The 19,168-nt window shown below is 40.5% G+C and overlaps 1 protein-coding gene across 2 annotated transcripts in view; it reads left to right on the top strand.

Annotated features, from left to right (window-relative positions):
- Window positions 1-1,341: 1,341 nt before the first annotated feature.
- Window positions 1,342-19,168, top strand: part of ADSS2 (adenylosuccinate synthase 2) — a 34,907-nt gene continuing 17,080 nt past the window's right edge. Inside the window, exons 1-4 of one of the 2 annotated variants that reach the window (XM_032317870.1) lie at window positions 1,342-1,809; window positions 13,488-13,590; window positions 14,345-14,413; window positions 16,459-16,509. In XM_032317870.1, the coding sequence (XP_032173761.1) occupies window positions 1,627-1,809; window positions 13,488-13,590; window positions 14,345-14,413; window positions 16,459-16,509 (406 nt within the window). In that variant the 5' untranslated portion in view covers window positions 1,342-1,626. The remainder of the gene's footprint in view (window positions 1,810-13,487; window positions 13,591-14,344; window positions 14,414-16,458; window positions 16,510-19,168) is intronic. The other variant, XM_032317871.1, reaches the window with a different exon arrangement.

The following is a 19,168-nucleotide window of genomic DNA, read 5'->3' as shown; positions in this document are numbered from 1 at the left end:
TGCGTGCCAGCGCGCGCCGCTACCTGGCTTCCCAGGAACGTCGCAGTCGGTCAGGTCGAAAATATAAACCCGTCTTGAGGAAAGGCAGAAACCGTGCTGTTTTGGAATGAGACAGCAAAACCACTTCGGAAAATCCCTGGCTGAACGAGGGTGAAGCTTTTAAGTTACGGTATCTTAGCCCAAATTTTCGTTGTGACCGTTTATCGGTACTGCGGTAACAAACAACGAGGTCTGGTTCGTGATTTTCCAGGTGAGGTTTCCGTAAATGGTTAAGTTCACCGGACGCGAGCAGCAACGGGTACTTACTGAGCGCCTCCCTGAGGTCCAACCCACCTGGCGCACTTGGGTACAAAGAAATAGGACCGCTCTCTGGTTTACGAAGGGGTTTGTAGTCTTGTGGTGAAGCCAAAATAAACAAATACCGAAACTGTCACATACTGTTATAATTTATCTGTTTATTTGTGGGTGGACCGAATAATCGGAGTCCTTGAGTGCTGCAGCTCTATCTTTGCTCCTCTTTACGTCCTCAGGGCCCAGGACCTGCGTAGTTTGTAGTGGGTCCTCCATGGTCACCGACAACGAAGCATTGAGTAAAACTGGTGTCATACCAAGTACGCCCGCGGTTCGTTAGAGAGCGTGACTGTGCGCATATGATGTATATGCAGTAGACACTGAATTTAATGTGACTCGGCTATTCCCACTTTTAAGTCCTGTAAAATAAGGGTGAGGTAGTACTACCTACATGGTTGTGGGATTGAAAAGCGCGAAGTGCATCACAGGATTTGGCACAAACGATACATCACTGTTGCCCTCCTCCCCTCTGAGCCTCTGTTACTAATGTGTAAACTAGAAGGGTTTTCAGTTCAGATTTTCGGTTCCAGGGTCCTCTATTGCTCCACTCTGGAATACACCCTTTTCGACCCCCGTCCCCCCTCTGTTCTTACTTGTAGACCTTTCGTTCCCAGTTCTAAATCTGTACGTTTCCCCTCCATCCCATTTGTAGTTTGGAATTCCACCCTTTGTGCTTCGCACACAGTACCCCTACCCTTAATAAAAACAAGTCGTCAAAAAATAATTTGAAAACGCCTTCAGAGAGGGTGACCTGGAGACGACAACCAGCATGGCACCAGAAAACGTCGCCTCGACCCAGGGCGTTGCATGCCGGGAGTTGTAGTGCGACGCTCGAGCACGCACCTCCGCGCCTCTCCGGTTTGAAAAGCGGGAGAAGGGCAGGTAGGCGGGGCGTCGAGGCGAAGCGCGCTGGAGGCCCCGCCCCGGCCCCCTTCCGCTCGCGGGGCTCGCTCTGGGGTGGCGCGCCGGGCTGCGGAAGGGGCGTGGCCTCGGTCCCGGGTGGCGGCGGTTGCCGCCACCGGGGCCTCTTCCTGCGGGCGGTGCTGCGGCTGCCGGCCTGCGCGGAGCAGTCATGGTCGCCCCTTGAGTGGGCTGTGGCGGAGAGCGGGGCGGGGCCTGGCTGGAGGGTGGCGGCCCGGCGGGGGCGGGGGCGGGGGCGGGGCCGGCCTCTGGCTCCTTCTTCCTCCGCATGTGGCTGGCGGCCGCAGAGCGGTTCAGTTCGCGCACCCGTCGTCGCCCGCGTCTCTTTCGGGCTCTCCTCGCGTCACTGGAGCCATGGCGTTCGCCGAGACCAACCCGGCGGCATCCTCCCTGCCCAACGGCGACTGTGGCCGCCCCGGGGCGCGGCCCGGGGGGAACCGGGTGACGGTGGTGCTGGGCGCGCAGTGGGGCGACGAAGGCAAAGGGAAGGTGGTGGATCTGCTGGCGCAGGACGCCGACATCGTGTGCCGCTGCCAGGTGAGGCGACCGGGCTGTGACGGGAAGCCGGGCCCGAGGGCGCGGGCGCGGAACCTGGCTCCATCGTCCCAAAGAAGGTGTCACCTTGAGGTTCTCTCCCGCTCGGAGCTGCGGCGACGTGGAGAAATGGCGGGAGGTCAGAGACCCCTGACCTGAGGTCCTGGGCTGAGGGTTGCGGTGGCGCTGGAGGAAACCAGGGTGGGCCCGGAGTCCCCGAGAGATGCGCGATGCCTGGGGAGTAGCAGTTTTCCGTCGGGGGGCTAGTGCCCAGCCCCGAGCTTGGGGCCGGGGTGGGGGTGGGATACGGTCTGAGTTGGAGGAGCTGCCGCCAGAGGCCTGCTCCCGACTCCGGGCGGAGACCCCTCGCGGCCGCGAGCCCCCCCATCCCCCCAATCGCCCACCCACCCAGCGAGACCAAGTGGGACTGGATTGTTCCGACGCGCCCGGAAAGCCTCTCGCCATCCCCCACCTGCAGGCCCCCGGTGTTCAGACCTTTGCCGCCTCCGGTCCACTTTGTTGACATGAGAACCCATCCCCGCCTTTGGACGGTTAATGGCCCGGGTTTTGGACTCCGTATTCCGCGTATTGATATTAAGGGTAGATGATTTTTACTCGTCGGTCCCAGAGGAGAGAATCCCAGCTCTTTTGCGAGTGAGGCGAGTAAATACGTGCATGTCAGATCTGGTGTTTAGAAATATTTACATTGTTACGCTCACATGGAAAGTGAACTTTCGGGAAATGGATTGGTAATGTACTTCCTACCGGGAGACACGTGGTTTTCAGTGTAAGCTTTCTTCCTATTTGTCGCTTGCTTTTGAAGCAGCCTCTAGGCTACGCTTTTGTAAAGGCTCTTAGATAACTATTACCAATTTCAAAATTCGAACTAGTTGAGCAATAACCACTTTCAAAACAAATTGTAATATGTCTGAAACGAGCTGCTGTTTACCTCGCGACAGGGTTTCTTCATGAACATGGCACAATGAGGATGCCATGCTGTATATGTTCTAACAAGTTAGTAGGCCCTCTGGATTGAAGGCTATTCACCTGAAACTGATTATCATTCTGAGCACGCAGGAACAAAGGTAATCACACTCACAGAAAAAGCTGATTTGTCTTTTTTTTTTTTTTTTTTTTTTTTGCATGAAGAAACTCCCTGCCCATTTCTTAGCTGAAATAGGTGTTGCCTCCTAGTATTACCACTAGCACCCCACCACCTCTCCCCACCTTTGGATCTCTATCCCTCCACCTCTCTGGAGACATACTTACATGACTTCGTATCTTACTTCTAAGCTTGTTTCCATTGAAGTCCTGCCCAACATTGCCTAAGGAATTGCTCTGCAAGTCCATTTTCACCCCGCTTTTGTCTTAAAATCAGATCTGGCCATGCTGTAGGGAAAGAAGTAGGAGAATACCTAACTCTTGTTGGGTAAAAAGGGAGAGAGACTGGGCCTGTTTGTGCCCTTCCTTGTCGTTCCGGAGCTCTTCCTTTTCTGGAAATATTAATACTTAGTCTGAATTACATTATGGATTGTAAGAAGGTTTGGGAAATGTAACGATCAGTAGCATTTATTCTAAAAGATTCTCAATTGTAATGTTTCTTTGAAAAATAGTGGAATTAGTTTGTAGATTGGAGAAGATGTTACAATGTTATCATGCATGTCCTCTTGAAGAAGGTCATGGACCAATCTCATCTGATGCCCTTGGGAAGCCTAGAGAGAAGTCATTGAGAAGGAGCCAAGTTTGGCTTTAAACTGTTAACTCAAGATAGAGGAGGAACATTAGAGCAAACCTGTTAGGCAGACTTTCCTCTCCTGTAAACTTCAACTTCCTGCAAACTTTATATAATTCTAAAATCTTCATATGCTGGTGCCTTTTAAGAACTCATCATTAGAAGGATTCTTACTAGTTTTGTTAGTGAAAGTAGACACAGAATGAATAGATTGAAGCGTATCTCTTATGATTCACTTTGATTCACTTTATATTAATTGGCCAGCTCTAGTAAGCTGACTTCTTAATGAAGTTCTCCTGGCTTATAAAACTGAAAACTACTGAATGTTGAAATTCTTAGTGTGTGTAGAACTCTGGGGTAAGTCAACATTTGAGAAGATATTTTAAGCTTGAATTGCCTTGTTTGATCATTTAAATTTTGTGTATTACTGAAAACAGTTACTTTGTTGGAGTTTAATATGTGTTTTTGGTCATATTTATGCCCCAAACTCAAATTTTATACACATTGTTTCTTGAGCGGTGGTATACGTATAATGTATCCATAGTTTAACAACAGAATCATAAGAAATTTTTTCCAAAATAAAGTTTTTAAAAGAAAAACTGACATTGTTCTTAAATGGATATTTTAATATATCAAATGCCTTTTGGAAAGAGTAGATGCAAAGATAGTGGCATTTTCATCATCGGTGCACTTAAGGTCTATATTTCAAATTCAGGATTTTTATGCAGTTATTTATAATTTGGTAAATTCTCTAGACCCATAAATATGTGTATAGAACTTGCATCAAAGGACAATCACTAGAAACATCTTAATTTTAAACTGATGTCTTTCAAGACAAAGAAGTATAGGACTCTAGGCCTAGTTCATTTATCCAGCAATCACATAATGAGGATCTACAGGTGATAGTCTTACGGAACTGCTTGGCCCCAGAATTAAGAAGTTTAAAATGCAGGGATTGTGCCCACAAGTAGCTTACAGTCTACTGGATGACTGCTACATAAGCAAGTATTGCCAAGGTCGGGTGGAGAAGGATACTGGTACAGGTTTTTCAAAGAGTTAAGGTATGGGCAGAGGAAAGCCCCTTTCTGGCAGCTTAAAAGTAGGTTTGTTAGGAGGCCTCTTGCTGACTCCCCCTCCCCGCCAGATCCTCCAAAGTAAACTGTTACAGTTTATTTTATTTTGTTGAGTAGTAACTACAGAGATTTTAACTGTTGCACTTTCTACTGCTTCTTAAGCGAGGGCTTACTTAGTGTTCACCTGGAAAGCAAACATGGTAGTCTTGGAAGTTGCCTGTGATTGGGAATAGCCAGATCAGTATTTCATTTCTTGGTGTCCCCCCTTCCCCCGCAAGGTTTTAAAGTAATATAAAGAGAAAATATTAGCTGAAATTAATTATAAAGGGAAAGTCTATTCTGTCACTTGTTATATATATAAAAAGCTTGCTGTGTAGTAAATACAATGAAAAAAACGTTAACTTGTGGTTAGATGCTGGCATTCACAGAAGGCTCTGAAACCAACTAAGTCCAAAAAGAAAGAAAGAAAAGTGTAAAAGACCTAACAGCAGCAAACTGAGACTTTCTCTTTGGAATAATCAGAAAAACTGAGAGATAACTTAAAAGGGATAACTAAAGTGTTATGCAATGCCTTGGCTTTCTACAGCTAAAATTACCTCCCAGATCACTTCCTGTAATTTGGAAGATGGTAGAGAATTAGGGTTTAAGGTAAGTCATTCTTCCAGGTTTAAAATAATTGCTGTTTTCTGTGCCCCTGACTATGAGTTGTTTTTGTTTTTTGTTTTTGTTTTTGTTTGTTTGTTTTGGTTCATAGTATTTCCCAAGTACAGAATTGTATACCAATGTGTGGTGTACTTGGTTAAATCTTGCTTTCTTGGATTTCTGTGTTTTCCCTGCTAGAAGTTTTCTCAAAAAGAGGACTTAATTCTTTGTTGTTGTCTTTTTCCATAGCATCAAGTGCTCTGTGAGGCAGAGAGGAAGTAAATACTCCACAAATACTTGTTAGGTGACTGGATCACCTCTAGAAATTTTTTTGAAACCAGTAGCTTAACCCTTTCCTGTAGATTATTTTAACATCTCCTTGGACAAGTTAACTGAGTGATGGCATGATTTTAAGGTGGAATCCCCAGCATTTATTGAATTAATACTTGTTACTTAGTATTTTAAGTAATACTTACTATATTGTGCCATTATGTTCAAAGGCTTTAGTAGATTATACTAAAGTCTTATCTCTTGTATCTGCCTGAAAATAGATAACTGATATTTGTATCTGTGTGTATTTCCTTAGCATAGTCGAATGCCGTGTAATTCTAGTAAATAGTTTTTGTCTGCTTAGGGCAGTAGATCTGAAAGTTGAATGAGGATGTCCCAAGTTGTTCACTATTTAAGCCTATTCTATTGATATACATGATCTATAAATCCTCTCATTTGCATGTAATGGTACAGTAGTATATAAAAGTATAGGTGATATATAATTCTTTAAAAAATATATTTTCTCTACTTTTGAGGCATAAATTTTTAAATAATGACATCATCTCAGTGGTATCTGGTCAATTTTTTTTTCCTTTAATTTTGGTGGGACTGGGTCAGTTAGTTGGGTAATTTTAAGTTTAAGTTATCTTTAGAACAGACTGTTGCCCAGAACAAATCTAGGGTGAAATGGTAAATTGAAAAATAGGTAATAGTTTACTATAACTGGATACAAATTTAACTCTATTATCTTTTGGGGAACTGTTATATTTTGACACTAAAGATCCCTGTCGATGAGCTACATACCAATAAGTGAAGCTTGGTAACTATTCAGAATATTTTACCAGTGGAAAAAGGGACTTTGAGGTATTTAGTTGCCTGGCAAACAGCAACTGAGAAGAGTAAATAGTAGACCGTTCCCAGGGCTACTTTGGCTCCAATATGGGTTGGTTCTTTGCATTGAACTTTTAATTATATTTAATTCAGTATAATAGAATTCTTTTAAAAATGGGATTTTGTCTTTTAAAAATGGGTTTTTTTGGTATTAAGCTTTTTAAAACCTTTTTAAAGGAAACATTTTATTTATGAGAATTTTTTTTTTACTTGAAATCTGCTGTTTAATTTCAGTGTGTTTTTAAGAAAATGTTTTTATAAATATAATGATTAGGTGAGTTTTTAATCACGCATTTACAAAGAGCTGCATCACACATCTTTGGTTTATGCATTTTTTGGTTGCATGTATGATCTTCCCTTCTGGGACCCTGGTTTAGTAAGTGTGTATATTAGATTTAGGTACCTAGAGTCTAAAAGCTTCTTGATTTGGACCTAAAAACGTCCACAAAGCTTTTCGTCATGTGTATTTATCTGTGTATGAAACTGGAAGTTAACTGTAATAATGTAAAGTGGGTATCTTAAAGCCTTAAAAGATAACTGAGAAGTATGCTTGGATGTCTTTGCAAAAAAGAAATTCAGATACCCTGTATATGTTTTCTCTTCCTATCTAGTGTATCTGGTTACTGTTGAATAGATTAATTGTTCAGCTTACTGGTGGTAACTTAACCTGTGCTACTTTGAAATCACAAGCTAATTGCAGTTACACAACTTTTCATAAAGTATAGTCAACCTTGGGGCACTCGGGTGGCTCAGTCGGTTGAGAATCTGCCTTTGGCTCAGTCATGAGGGTCCTCCGACTCCCTGGCCTGCTGCAGGCCCCCCTCTCCACTCCCCGCTGCTTGTTCTGTCTCTCTCTGGCTCTCTCAGATGAATAAATAAAATCTTAAAAAAAAAAAAGAAGAAGAAGAAGAAGAACAGACATCCTTGTTTATGATTACTTTATTGCTGTGGATTAACAAGTGTTTTAGTTTTGGTGAATAGTGAAATGTTTCACCTAGAAAAACAGACACAGCTCTTTACCAAGAAACCAGCACAGGTAATAAGCATTGTCTCAAAAGATTGTTAGGTTTCTAAGATGCTTGAAGACTCTAGGCCAGAAATGGGGACCCTTGTTTTGGTGGCTGGAATAGTTCTGAGGCGTGGGGTCCGAGGCATTGCGGTTCTCTGCCGTAATCCAGAGGGCTCACTGTTCTTGACAGATGTTCACTTAGAGCTCCGTCATTATAAGAGAGTGTTCATGTATTCAGAGCAGAAAGGACAAAGAGAAGACACATAGACCATTTTAGAGGCCTGAGTGGCCTGAGAAATGCCTCCCGGCTGTGTGCATGAGATTGTTAGCCCTGGACTCTTGGGCCTCTACCATTGCTGGCAGAGATGCCATTGTTGGAGTTTGTAACCCTGCAGGAGGCTGTGGACGCGCCTTTAACTCCTGGATCACAGCAGGAAATTGGGGCGGGGCAGACAGCATAGTTTGCAGTAAAGGAAGACCTAATAGCAAACTTGAGTTAACAAGCATGAGTCACTTTTTTTGTTGTTGGGTTTTTTCTAAGTAGTTACTTTTGCAGACCAATGTCAATTCATTCCCTTCCAAACTTTTCTTTCTTTCTTCTTCTTCTTTTTTTTAATCTCCCCTGGACCTTGGAGCTTCTCAATTAGAAACTTGCACATATCAGCATTTCCTGATCCAAACTTTAATTCTAGAGTCAGCTTGACAGCTTCTGGTTCCCTCAGAACCAGAGGTTCCTCAAGCCATGGAAAGAAAACGACCTTTCTTAAGCTTAAAACCAAATTGCTATAAGTACATAGCTGAGAATAGTTACAAAATCACTAAATACCATTATATCATCCCTGTTCTGTTTGAGAGTTTTGTTCTGAACTACATAACTATTAAGATTTGGAAGTTAATAATTTTTTATATTCAGTTTATCACCAGGCCAAGACGTGAACTTTAGAGAGCCAGCTGTATACATATTATGTCGCAGTTAGTTTGTGTTGTGAATCATTTGGATTCTTTTATTTGCAGGCAATGGAGAGAGACCATCTTAAGCAAAATGGGGATTTGTTTGAGGCAGGAGCTGGGTGGTCAGTCCTCAGAGCCGCCTTAGGTAAAGGCAGCTCCTGGGATCTCAGCAGCCAGAACTGGCAGCCTCCCCGCCCCTGCCCCTCATTGCAGGGTGTCCCTAAACTAACTGCCTTCCTTGCTCTCCAAATCAAATTCCTAGAGGGGAGGAGCTTGTCTCTGGCTTAGGTTAGATCAAGTTTCCAGGTCTGGATCAATTACTGTGGCCGGAGGGAATGATTACTATGATTTGCAAAATAAGGGGTTTAGGAGGGAGGAAGGGAAAGAAATGGGACTGAACACACAAAAGGTATGGCTGAACTAGAGTTAATTTCAGATAGGAAAATACGGAAGGAGGAGATATTAGTTTGGGGTTATTATTTGTGAATTGTCTGCTAATAGTCTTAACTGTTTGACCTAGGGTTTTTCTTGAGGGAGGAATGTTTGGAATTTAAATAGGTTTTTATTATTTTAACTATAAAACAATGAAAATGAACTATCTCAGTAGTGGTTTAAAAAAATGAAAAAGTATACACCAGAAACTTTGACTTTTTTTTTTTTTAAGCTTTGAGAACATAGAATTTTAGTTCCTTCTTTTTTTTTTTTCTTTTTTCACCCCATCATCATCTTCTAATTTGTCAATGGGGACATTTTTTTCTTGGTCATTAAAAAGCTTATTTAATAATTTTTTTTTTTACATTTAATCCTGATGTAACAGTAATAGTCAAAGAAAATGAGTAAAATAAATACCAAATTAGGGGATGTTTTGTGACTCGTGAGATGTGATTGGGATTTTTTTTTTGTATATTTATTCTTTAATACAATGAATTTGTATTTATTTTTCGTATTCGGTCATCAGTAAGACATTATAAACTTGTGTTTTTCTTTGAAGAAAGTTGCCATGTAATATGGTCACTTTGGGTTCATGCTGGTCTTTTGTTTCTTGGGGTTTGAGAAGTTATATTTCAAATAAAAATATTAAAAATTTTAAATAGTTAAAAACCTTTCTCTGTTGATCTGATTGATCTGGAAAACAACATTAATTGCTAGTCCACAATATTCTGTGTTTTTAGTTACATAATATAAAACATACAGCTTTGATATTTAAGTGTTAAATGCTACATGAGTGACTGGGATCATGAGTTATGGGTATTTAGCAAAACAGAACGAGGTAGTTATATTAACTGATAACCTGAACACATGATTAGTACTATATAAATTAGGGATAATTTATCAAGTTTGTCTTGCAGAAATTTTGTATTGAAAAGCAAATGGTAGGTTCCTCTTAAAAGTAGGCAAGAAATTATTTTGTCTTAACATTTCTATAGTTATCTGGCCTCCCCAGTGCTACTTACAAGAATTATTAATCCTGATTAAATATATGCGTTCTTGCTGCTTACTCTGGCACCCGCTCATAGAGTTGCTCATGGGAGAGGGAGGGTGATCACGAATGTGGAACCAGTGGTTCAGACTCTGCCCTTGTAATTCACTGGAAGGCTTGGGTGGGTGGGTGAGGCGGTGGTTGGCAACGGTGTTCCCGTCGAAACCTTGTTTTGCTGTTTGCTAACGCATGTGACCTCTCCTTGGACCAGTATAATCTATGTTCGGAGACAAATGCCTGAGCTCCCAAGGTGACTTTTGTATATTCCACATATAGAATATAAATATTTTATGTTAGTATCTAAATAGACACTTCAAACTTGAAGCTTCATCTGTTGCATTTTGTAAAACATGGCTATCCTAAACTTAATTCATGTATAGATTGCCTTGTAAGAATCTCCTTAGTAGCTCCTTCTCCGTTCACCTTGAGAATCTTTTTTTTTTTCTTTTCTACAGGTTGTGTGTTTTAAGATTAGAAGCTGTCATACCCCCATTTCCCCTTAGGGCACTAATGACCAGCTATATTAAGAAGCACACTTACATTTTTCCCCCCTAGCTCCTTAATAGGATAATCTAGCGTTATTCTGGGTATATTTAACCATATTTTCTTGCTCAACAAAATAGAATTTAAATGAGATTTTAATCAGATAGTAAGCTTTATAGGACATTGGTTATTGAAGGGGTGGGTTAATGTTGGAGTGAGCTCAGCAGTTCAGTAAAGTGATTCAAGCCTTTTGCAGTGAACTTTTCCAGCCCAAACCACCACCTGTAAACTTGGAAGAATTTACAGATTAAGGCAGTTTATCCCCCTAACATCATCTGTCACGATGACTCAGTTCACAACCACCTGCGTCACAGAAAGAAACATGTCTTTATTATGGTTACTGCCACCAGTGCTGCCTATCTCGGTAAAATATTATCAAAGTAGGGTTTTGTTACACAATAAGATCATAATTGGGCACCACTGACTTAATAATAGTTTCAGCAAAAGATATATGTTGGTATCTCTATAAAAATAATTTTGTGTAAATTAGGGAGACTTACTTCAAAGGTCTTCTCAAAAGTTATGGTGTGTTTTTTTTTTTTATCTTAAGCAAATGATGGAAACAATAAAATAACAAAAAATAAAATAACAAAAAATAAAACAATAAAATGATTTTGCTGAAATAATCTCGACTGGTTTTTTTTTTGTGGAAAATTACTAATGCCTTAGCAATTTAGTAAAAATTTATTAGATTTAGTGATTTACAACAATTTAGAATTTAGCATCTTCATAGGATCTCAAGAAATTTTAATGAGCTTCATATTCTGAAAAGATTTTTCCTGAAGTTTGTGGGAGGTTTCCTAAATCATAAAAAGTCCTGATAAAAAGGCCAATATTGGTAGGAGGGATAGAGTAAAAGATACTCTTTGAAAACCAAGGGGGCATGTGGGTGGCTCAGTGGGTTAAAGCCTTTGCCTTCAGCTCAGGTCATGATCTCAGGGTCTCAGCAGGGAGCCTGCTTTCCTTCCTCTCTCTGCCTGCCTCTCTGCCTACTTGTGATCTCTGTCTCTGTGAAATAAATAAAATCTTAAAAACCAACAACAACAACAACAAAACAAGTAAGAATTGTCCTGAGTTATTTTTATCTTGGGAGTCTATCAGAATTGGTGATAAGCTTGCACACGTGTGAAGTAATAATAAAGTGTGCACCAGGAAGTGTACTGTGACATTGTTTATAACGACAAAAGGTTGCAAACAACTGGGCTGCCTCTTTGGTGGGACCAGGTAAATAAATTCCGTGTCCTTATGAGTAGCAGGACAGTGTCGCTGTTAAAAGGAGGAGATGCTTTGGCTGCAGGGTGAGGAATGTGTGCCCAGATCTGCTTAATAAAAACAAGCTGCCCAGGAGTATGTAGTTTGCTGCCACTTGTATGTGTGGAATAAAACAACATGCAAATACCTGTTCACTTATGCAGAATTCCCTCGGGAAGGACACCAAAAACTGGTGGCAGCTGGCTGGCCTGGAGCCGGGTAGGGTGGGTGAGGAAGGAGCATGAGGCAGACGTCACTGTGTGTCCCGTCTGTGCCTTCTGTATTATATGCAGATATTTCGTATTAAAAAATAAATAGGAAGGAAATAGTCACTGATCCTGTTGGTGTATCGAGGCAAGGAGGTATTGCTTGCCATCCCCCCATTGTTTTCCAGACTTCAGGTCCCCACTGCGGTCTTTTTCACACCTGTCATACACTAGTCTGTAAGTAAGGAATTCTTTGCTTTGTATCTGTGCGAAACACAGTCTAAATAGGCATTTACTTTTTAGATGATTTTTTTTTCCTTTGCAGGACCTGTTTTCTGGCTTTTTTTGCGGGGGGGGGGGAATTCCTGGTTGGTGATGATTTGGTAAAAAATAAATAACATTCATCTTGTCAAAAATAGCCACGGGATAAAGTTAAACCAAACATTCTCAAGGGATGTAGTTTCGATTGGAATTTTTTTAAAGTCCAGCCAGGATGTTAAGGTTTTTATTTGTTGCAAATATATTCCTAGTTTGTTTGCTTTAACTTTTTGTGACTGTCAAAGTGTAGAAGTTTAGGCATATAATTGGTTGGTTTTTCTTCTGTGTTTTTTAAACTTAAAAATAGAAAAATTATCTGGTCACTTGATCCATCTGCTGTGCACCTGATTTTTAGAACACGACTTCATATCTTGCTTCTTGACCATTTTTAGGCTTGAGCTTCAGGAAGTTTCACTGTGGGTTTATAGTATGTTTCTCCGCTTAGGGATACCTTGACCCAGTATATTATTTTATCCAGAAATGAGTGGATTCAGGGATTGGTACCAAACAGACTCACAGGATTGACTCATAAATTAAAAAAATTAGAGTCTCGGGGTAGCTAATATTTGAGAAAGTTCCTTGGGAAATTTCCCAGCTGATAAATACAAATTTCAGGTCACAGAGCTGCTTGATACTCTGAATACAATGGGAATTACGTAAATGTTTACATCGATTTAAGGTAACTGGTTAGATTCGTCTTTTCTAATTTAGGGATTTTTCTTTTCTTTTTTTAGATTTTATTTATTTATTTGACAGAGATCACAAGTAGGCAGAGAGGCAGACAGAGAAAGAGGGGGAAGCAGGCTCCCCTCCGAGCACAGAGCCCCATGCGGGGCTCCATCCAGAACCCTGAGATCATGACCCAAGCCGAAGGCAGAGAGGCCCAATCCACTGAGCCACCCAGGTGCCCCTAATTTAGGGACTTTTCTACGTTTAGATAAAATATTATGGATTTTTAATTAGATTGCTCCATGTCCTAGAGAGTGCCAAGAACAAAATATTGTTCCCTGTACTTTTTTTCACGTTTTTTTCTTTTAAGAGGGTGTATGTCTGTCAATGTTCCAGAAACCTGAATTCCCCAGTTTCCTAGTTCCTGTCAGAAAAGAAACCACTCCTGTGGTTACTGTGATGGGGAAAGAAGAGAGGGTAGCCAAAATAACGTGAAGCCTCTGAAGAATATGTATTTGTGGGAGATACATACTTGGGTTTTCTTAAGTTATATTGATATTTTAGGAAGAAATGATTAATTCGCTTTGGAGATACGTTACTCGTCATATTTATTGTCAGGTTCAATTTTCCCGTCTTGTACTTTCAGGGAGGAAATAATGCCGGCCATACAGTTGTTGTAGATTCTGTGGAATATGATTTTCATCTTTTGCCCAGTGGAATAATTAACCCAAATGTTACTGCATTCATTGGTAAGTGTATGAACCGAACCACTTGGGGTTCCCCCCTTCCCTTGTGTTCATTTTTCATTATCTGAGCTGAGTTCATATCTCACTACTCAAATGATTCATTGATCCCTTGTTAGTCTTCACCTTGGTACCTTCTGGAATATACCTAACTGGCTATTTTACAACTCTGTCTTTTAACGCTAATACTTTTTTGGAGTAATTTGTGTTTAACTGTCATTGGCAATCTTAATTTTATAAACTAGATCATCAGGTTAGCTTTCCAAACACTGATGCTCAGTGAGCAATAAAAGGGGTGTTTTGTGGATTGATTCTGAACCCTTATAACATGATGCAATCTGCAGTCTTCTAGTTTTTAATCTTTAAAAATGCTAATCACTTTTAACCCACTAAATTAACTTTTTCACCAATAATAGGATATGATTCCCTAATTTGAAAGGCCTTGATTTAGTTAGTCTGCTGTAACTTTGTTCCATTTGCCTAGAACGACGCAACTTGGTTCTTTCAAAAGATCAGTTTTACTTTGTTTTAAAGAAATTTCAAATTATACTGAATGTAATATTAGTGTTTTATATTCTATGTATTATGTATTTACATTACACTACTGTTTAAAACTGGAATCGTTTCCATGGTAACTCCCTTGATCAGATGTCCCATTTGTCAAAGTCTTCATTTTTACACTATTCTAGGGGAGGGTTATCTTGATGTCTGTATTATAAGTATAGATATTTAAGGTTGGGATTTGTTTGCTTTCCTTTAGGAAATGGTGTGGTAATTCATCTTCCCGGATTATTTGAGGAAGCAGAGAAAAATGTCCAAAAAGGAAAAGGTATGGGAAGAATGACCACTTTGCCTAGGGGCTAGTTTGTTTTTTGGAAATTGCACCGGGATCTCATGTCAGACAAAGTTAACATTTGGTCTTATACTTTAAAATTGCTGGTTAAAGCTGTGGGGCAGCTTTTTCAGCTAAATTGTATTCATTTTAATCAGTATTTCCAACAAAAGACACACATAATACGGTCATTGTGTAAGCCCGGACTTTTCACACCTGGGTCATCCGCAGAGTGTCTGTAGGCTGCTGGGGTTACTCTCCACCGGCGGTGAGACTCAGAGATTCCTGAGTTCTTTTTGTCATTTGTGCTCAAGTCTGTGTCCCCGTCTCCCAAACCAAACATTAACTTCCTGAGTCAGGAAACCAGTGAGGTCCCCTTGCACACCGGGTCAGTCAGTCTTGTTTCTGCCGGTTGTAGAGCCCAGGGGTAAAAGGGGGTTGTTGTCCTCCCTCCTTCCAAGTGAAGCAAACGCTTCTTCTGGGACAGGTATTGACTTCCGACTCCTCCAAAAAATGTGTTTTAAGGCTTCATTTCCTGCCCTTCCTAGTCATCTCTTTTGGGTCTTTGGAAGGCTGTTTACCTTCACTTTGGCTGCCTTGCTAGGGTTTGGTGGGGAATTTGGTCATGCAAATAATACGCAGTTGAGGAAAAGCATTGTTTCCCTTTAGCTTGGCTCCTATTTAAAATACTCAGACTCATTATGTTGTGAAAGTTCATTGTTCAGGTTCAAAAGCAACAACCCAGCCTCAAGCAACTAACTCTGACATCATGGAATCCTGCCTGCCCTCCTACCATCTCTGCTGTCCTCTCTGCATTTTTTTTTTTTTTAAGATTTTATTTATTTGTTTGACAGACAGAGATCACAAGTAGGCAGAGAGGCAGGCAGAGAGACAGGAATGGAAGCAGGCTCCCCATGTGGGGCTCGATCCCAGGACCCTGGGATCATGACCTGAGCCGAAAGCAGAGGCTTTAACCCACTGAGCCACCCAGGTGCCCCCTCTCTGCATTTTTTACTTCGGTGTTGGCTACTTTTGAATTTGGTCAGCTGGTTCCCAGGTTGCCCTCTGTTCTCCTAAATCCCCTTTAAAAATTTTGCCCTCCTTTCTTTTTCCTTTTGGCCTGTCTTACCAGCTGAATCTGCTTTACTCTCTTTGTAATATTTTCTTTATAATAGGCCTGAAGCTAACTTTAGAAAACGTACTCACATGTCAAAAACAGCAATAGAGGGGGAGGCTTGAGATTCCCGTTTCACTTTTAGCCCTTCCTCTTTATAAGGAATCCTTTTCGAGACACATCTTTGGATATTATCAAAATTAACAGTAAAGTTTTACTATCTAGATACTAGCTTTGAAAATGTTTAGAGCCTCGCAGCTTATTCTTAGAATGCATGTAGCTCACAAAGGCACTGTCTTTAAAGAAACATATCCATTTGGATCCATTTATTCATTCAGCAGTAGTTCTTTGAACAGTTATGGGATGATAGGCTCCATGTTCTGAAAATTCATGGTCCCTGCTCTCAGGCATTCACAGCTAAATGGAAAGATGTGTATATCATGTTATAAGTCGTTGTAGTAAGGTTGGTGGTTGATAGTGCTTTGGAGGAACTAGTGAGAACATTTTATTATTTCATTTAACCCCACCTATTTATAATTGTCTTTTGGGAAAGGGTGCTGGTCCCCAAATTAACCCATTTCTTGAAATTCTCCTCCTGCTCTGCAGCTAATTACCCCTCCCCTGCCTCTAACAATAATGACCTTTTCCTCTCATTTGCTTTTGGATTCTTTGAAGTATTTTATGTGGATTTGGTTGGCTTACATTTGGAGCTGTTTAGAATAAAATATTTAAAAAGACAGAATAAGTGAATGAGTGTAGATATAATGAATGACAGGTGGGAAAATTCTTATTTAACATGTTTCCTATATGGAAGACAAGATGTGTAAGTGATGACTTCTGTGAAAAACACTTTTAAACATTGTATTTCTAAAGAAATGAGATATTATACAAAGTGTTTAATACGCTGTATCTTTTTTCTCCTCTCTAGGTCTGGAAGGCTGGGAAAAAAGGCTTATCATATCTGACAGAGCTCATATTGGTAAGGGGCACATAACGCATTTAACTGTTTTATTGTCAGAAACTTGTCACATGGTAGCATTTAGTAGCCAGTTTTTCTTTAATTCTAGTGAATACTAAATAGCATGGACTATATATTGGGCTCTAAATACATGAAATCTTGGTAATTTTTTCCTTTTTTCTTTTTTGGTCTTCTGTGGAACCTAGTCCTTAACTAGCCCCAATTTTACCAATTTCTGAAGAAAGAATTAGCTAACCAAATGAGTCATAAAAGCAGTATTTCACAAGACATCTCTAATTCTGTTATAAAATACACCGCATCAAAATATTTATTTGCACATTAATTATGTAAAAGCAGGTCTGCTCTCTGGCAAATTATTGAGTGAACTCTTTGTGTCTTAAATGTAATAATGCAGCTTTTTCAATGGTCCAGACTTTATTCAGAGTAGCCTTCTCCTCCACGATTAGTTAGAGCAAACTGGATTCCCAAGGTAATTTCAGCCCCACTAACAAATTTGAAGTTTGTTTCCCTATTACTCTCCTATCTGAGGTGATGGAATATTTAATTATCGAGACAATAACCTGGGTAGAAAGATTGGACTGATATAAACTCTTCCGTTGTAATTAAGTACGGGTGTCCCCTGAGGCAGTGGCTACTCTGGTTTTAGCCTTGACCCCTATTTAAGAGCAGCACCAGTAGGGACACCTGGGTGGCTCGGTCTGTGAAGGGTCTGACTCTTGACCTCAGCTCAGGTCCCACATTGGGCTCCACCCTGGACGTGGAGCCTGCCTGTATTTAAAAAACAGCGAAAAAAGAATAGCCCATCAAAGTTTTTAAGTATCCGTGCCTCCAGATAACAGTCAGAGGCTGGAAGTCTGTGCGTAGTCTCAGTAATGCAAGAAAATAACTTCTTTGAAGTAAACTGTTCTGGACTGACATGTTTTACTCACTTTTTCTAACCTCTTTAGAAGCTTACTAGATCATTGACTTCAGACCATTCTTTTCTTTATGTGAGCATTTAAAGCTGCACACTGCCTTAGCTACATTGCACAAATATTGACATTTTGTATGTTTATTTCCGTTCAGTAGAAAATACTTGATATTGTTTTTGTGATTTCTGTTTGACCTATGAGTTATTGAGAAATGTTTAAATTTCTAAATATTGGATGATTTTTCTGATTTCTCTTATTTCTAATTTTGTTGCAGACAGAGAATATACTTTATGTATGATCTCCATCTTTTTAAATTTGTTGAAACTTGTTTTCTGGCCCAGCACAGGGTCTGTTTTGGTTCGTGTTCTACATGCACTTAGAATGCGTGTTCTTTTGAGTAGAGTTGTTCTGTGTCCTAGCTGATTTTTTTCCTGCTTGCTGTCAGTCACCTAGAAAGAGGCATGTTGAAACCTCCAACAAGAATTGAGGACTTGTCTATTTTTCTTTTCAACTTTTGTCAATTTTTGCTTTGAAGCTCAGGTAGATTACATGTGTATTTAAATTTACATTTTTGATGAGTTAACTCTTTCATCATGATGAAATGGCTTCCTTTTCTATAGTAATACTCCTTATTCTTTAATACTCCTTAATATCAAAGCTTACTTCGATATTAATATAGCCAGCAGAGCTTTTTTTTTAAAGATTTTATTTATTCATTTGAGAAAGAGAGAGTGAGAGAGAACATGAGAGGGTTCGAGAAGGTCAGAGTGAGAAGCAGACTCCCTGTGGAGCTGGGAGCCTGATGTAGGACTTGATCCCAGGACTCTAGCATCATGACCTGAGCCGAAGGCAGTCACTTAACCCACTGAGCCACCCAGGTGCCCCATAACCCAAGATTGGTAGAAGAAAATGTTTCAGTTTCCCTCTTCCAGTCCCTTGTGTCATTATTGTCCTACATTTCATGTCCACATCATAATAAGCTCTATAATGTGTTCTTAATAGTTTTGCTTTGAACAGCCAGTTTCCTTACAGAGAAATCTAAGAAGGAGTCCATTGTTGGCCGGTTCTTTACAATTACCATACTTTAGCAAGTATGCAAGAAACTATCTATTATAATTGTGCCCTGTCTCATTGAAACGCATAACAAAATTTGTGGTATAAGAGATCCTTGTTGAGGGAAAGAGACCAAAGAAGTGGCTGAGACTTCAGATTTTTTTAAACATATGAAATGCAGGTTGTTGGGTGGTTTGTCCTTTGACTCAACAGTTCCCTGATGAAAGACCTGGTGTGGTACCTGGTATGGTGGTGGGCCCCAAGGATTCAGAAAAGACCAATGAAAATTCCTAGTGGAACTTATAGTATAGTAGGGGGAGACATCATAAATGAGATGAACATGTGATAATGTGCCATGGCACGTAGCGATTAGTTCCAAGAAGAGAAAGGAGCCCCGTGGACCATCTGGCAGTCTCTAGGAGGTGGGTGGTAATCTATAACTTGAGATAAAGTGGCTGGGGACATTTCACTATGGAGATGACGTTCACAGCATCTGCTGAAGGTGATGAACAATGAATAGGTTCCAGAGACACATAGTACAACACCAAGACTGTTGATAACAGTGCTGTATTGTGACTTAAAAATCTGTTCAGGGGGTAGATCTCACGGTAAGTGACCACAATTTAAAGAACAAAAACCAAAAAACACTTTGAGGAAAGAAGACCTGAGGAGATGGGCGAAGTCAGCAAAGTGGG

This window comes from Mustela erminea, chromosome 17, assembly GCF_009829155.1.
Source record: "Mustela erminea isolate mMusErm1 chromosome 17, mMusErm1.Pri, whole genome shotgun sequence".
NCBI lineage: Eukaryota > Metazoa > Chordata > Mammalia > Carnivora > Mustelidae > Mustela > Mustela erminea.
Note: the sequence above shows the minus strand (reverse complement) of the source record. Positions and strands in the feature narration are given on the sequence as shown.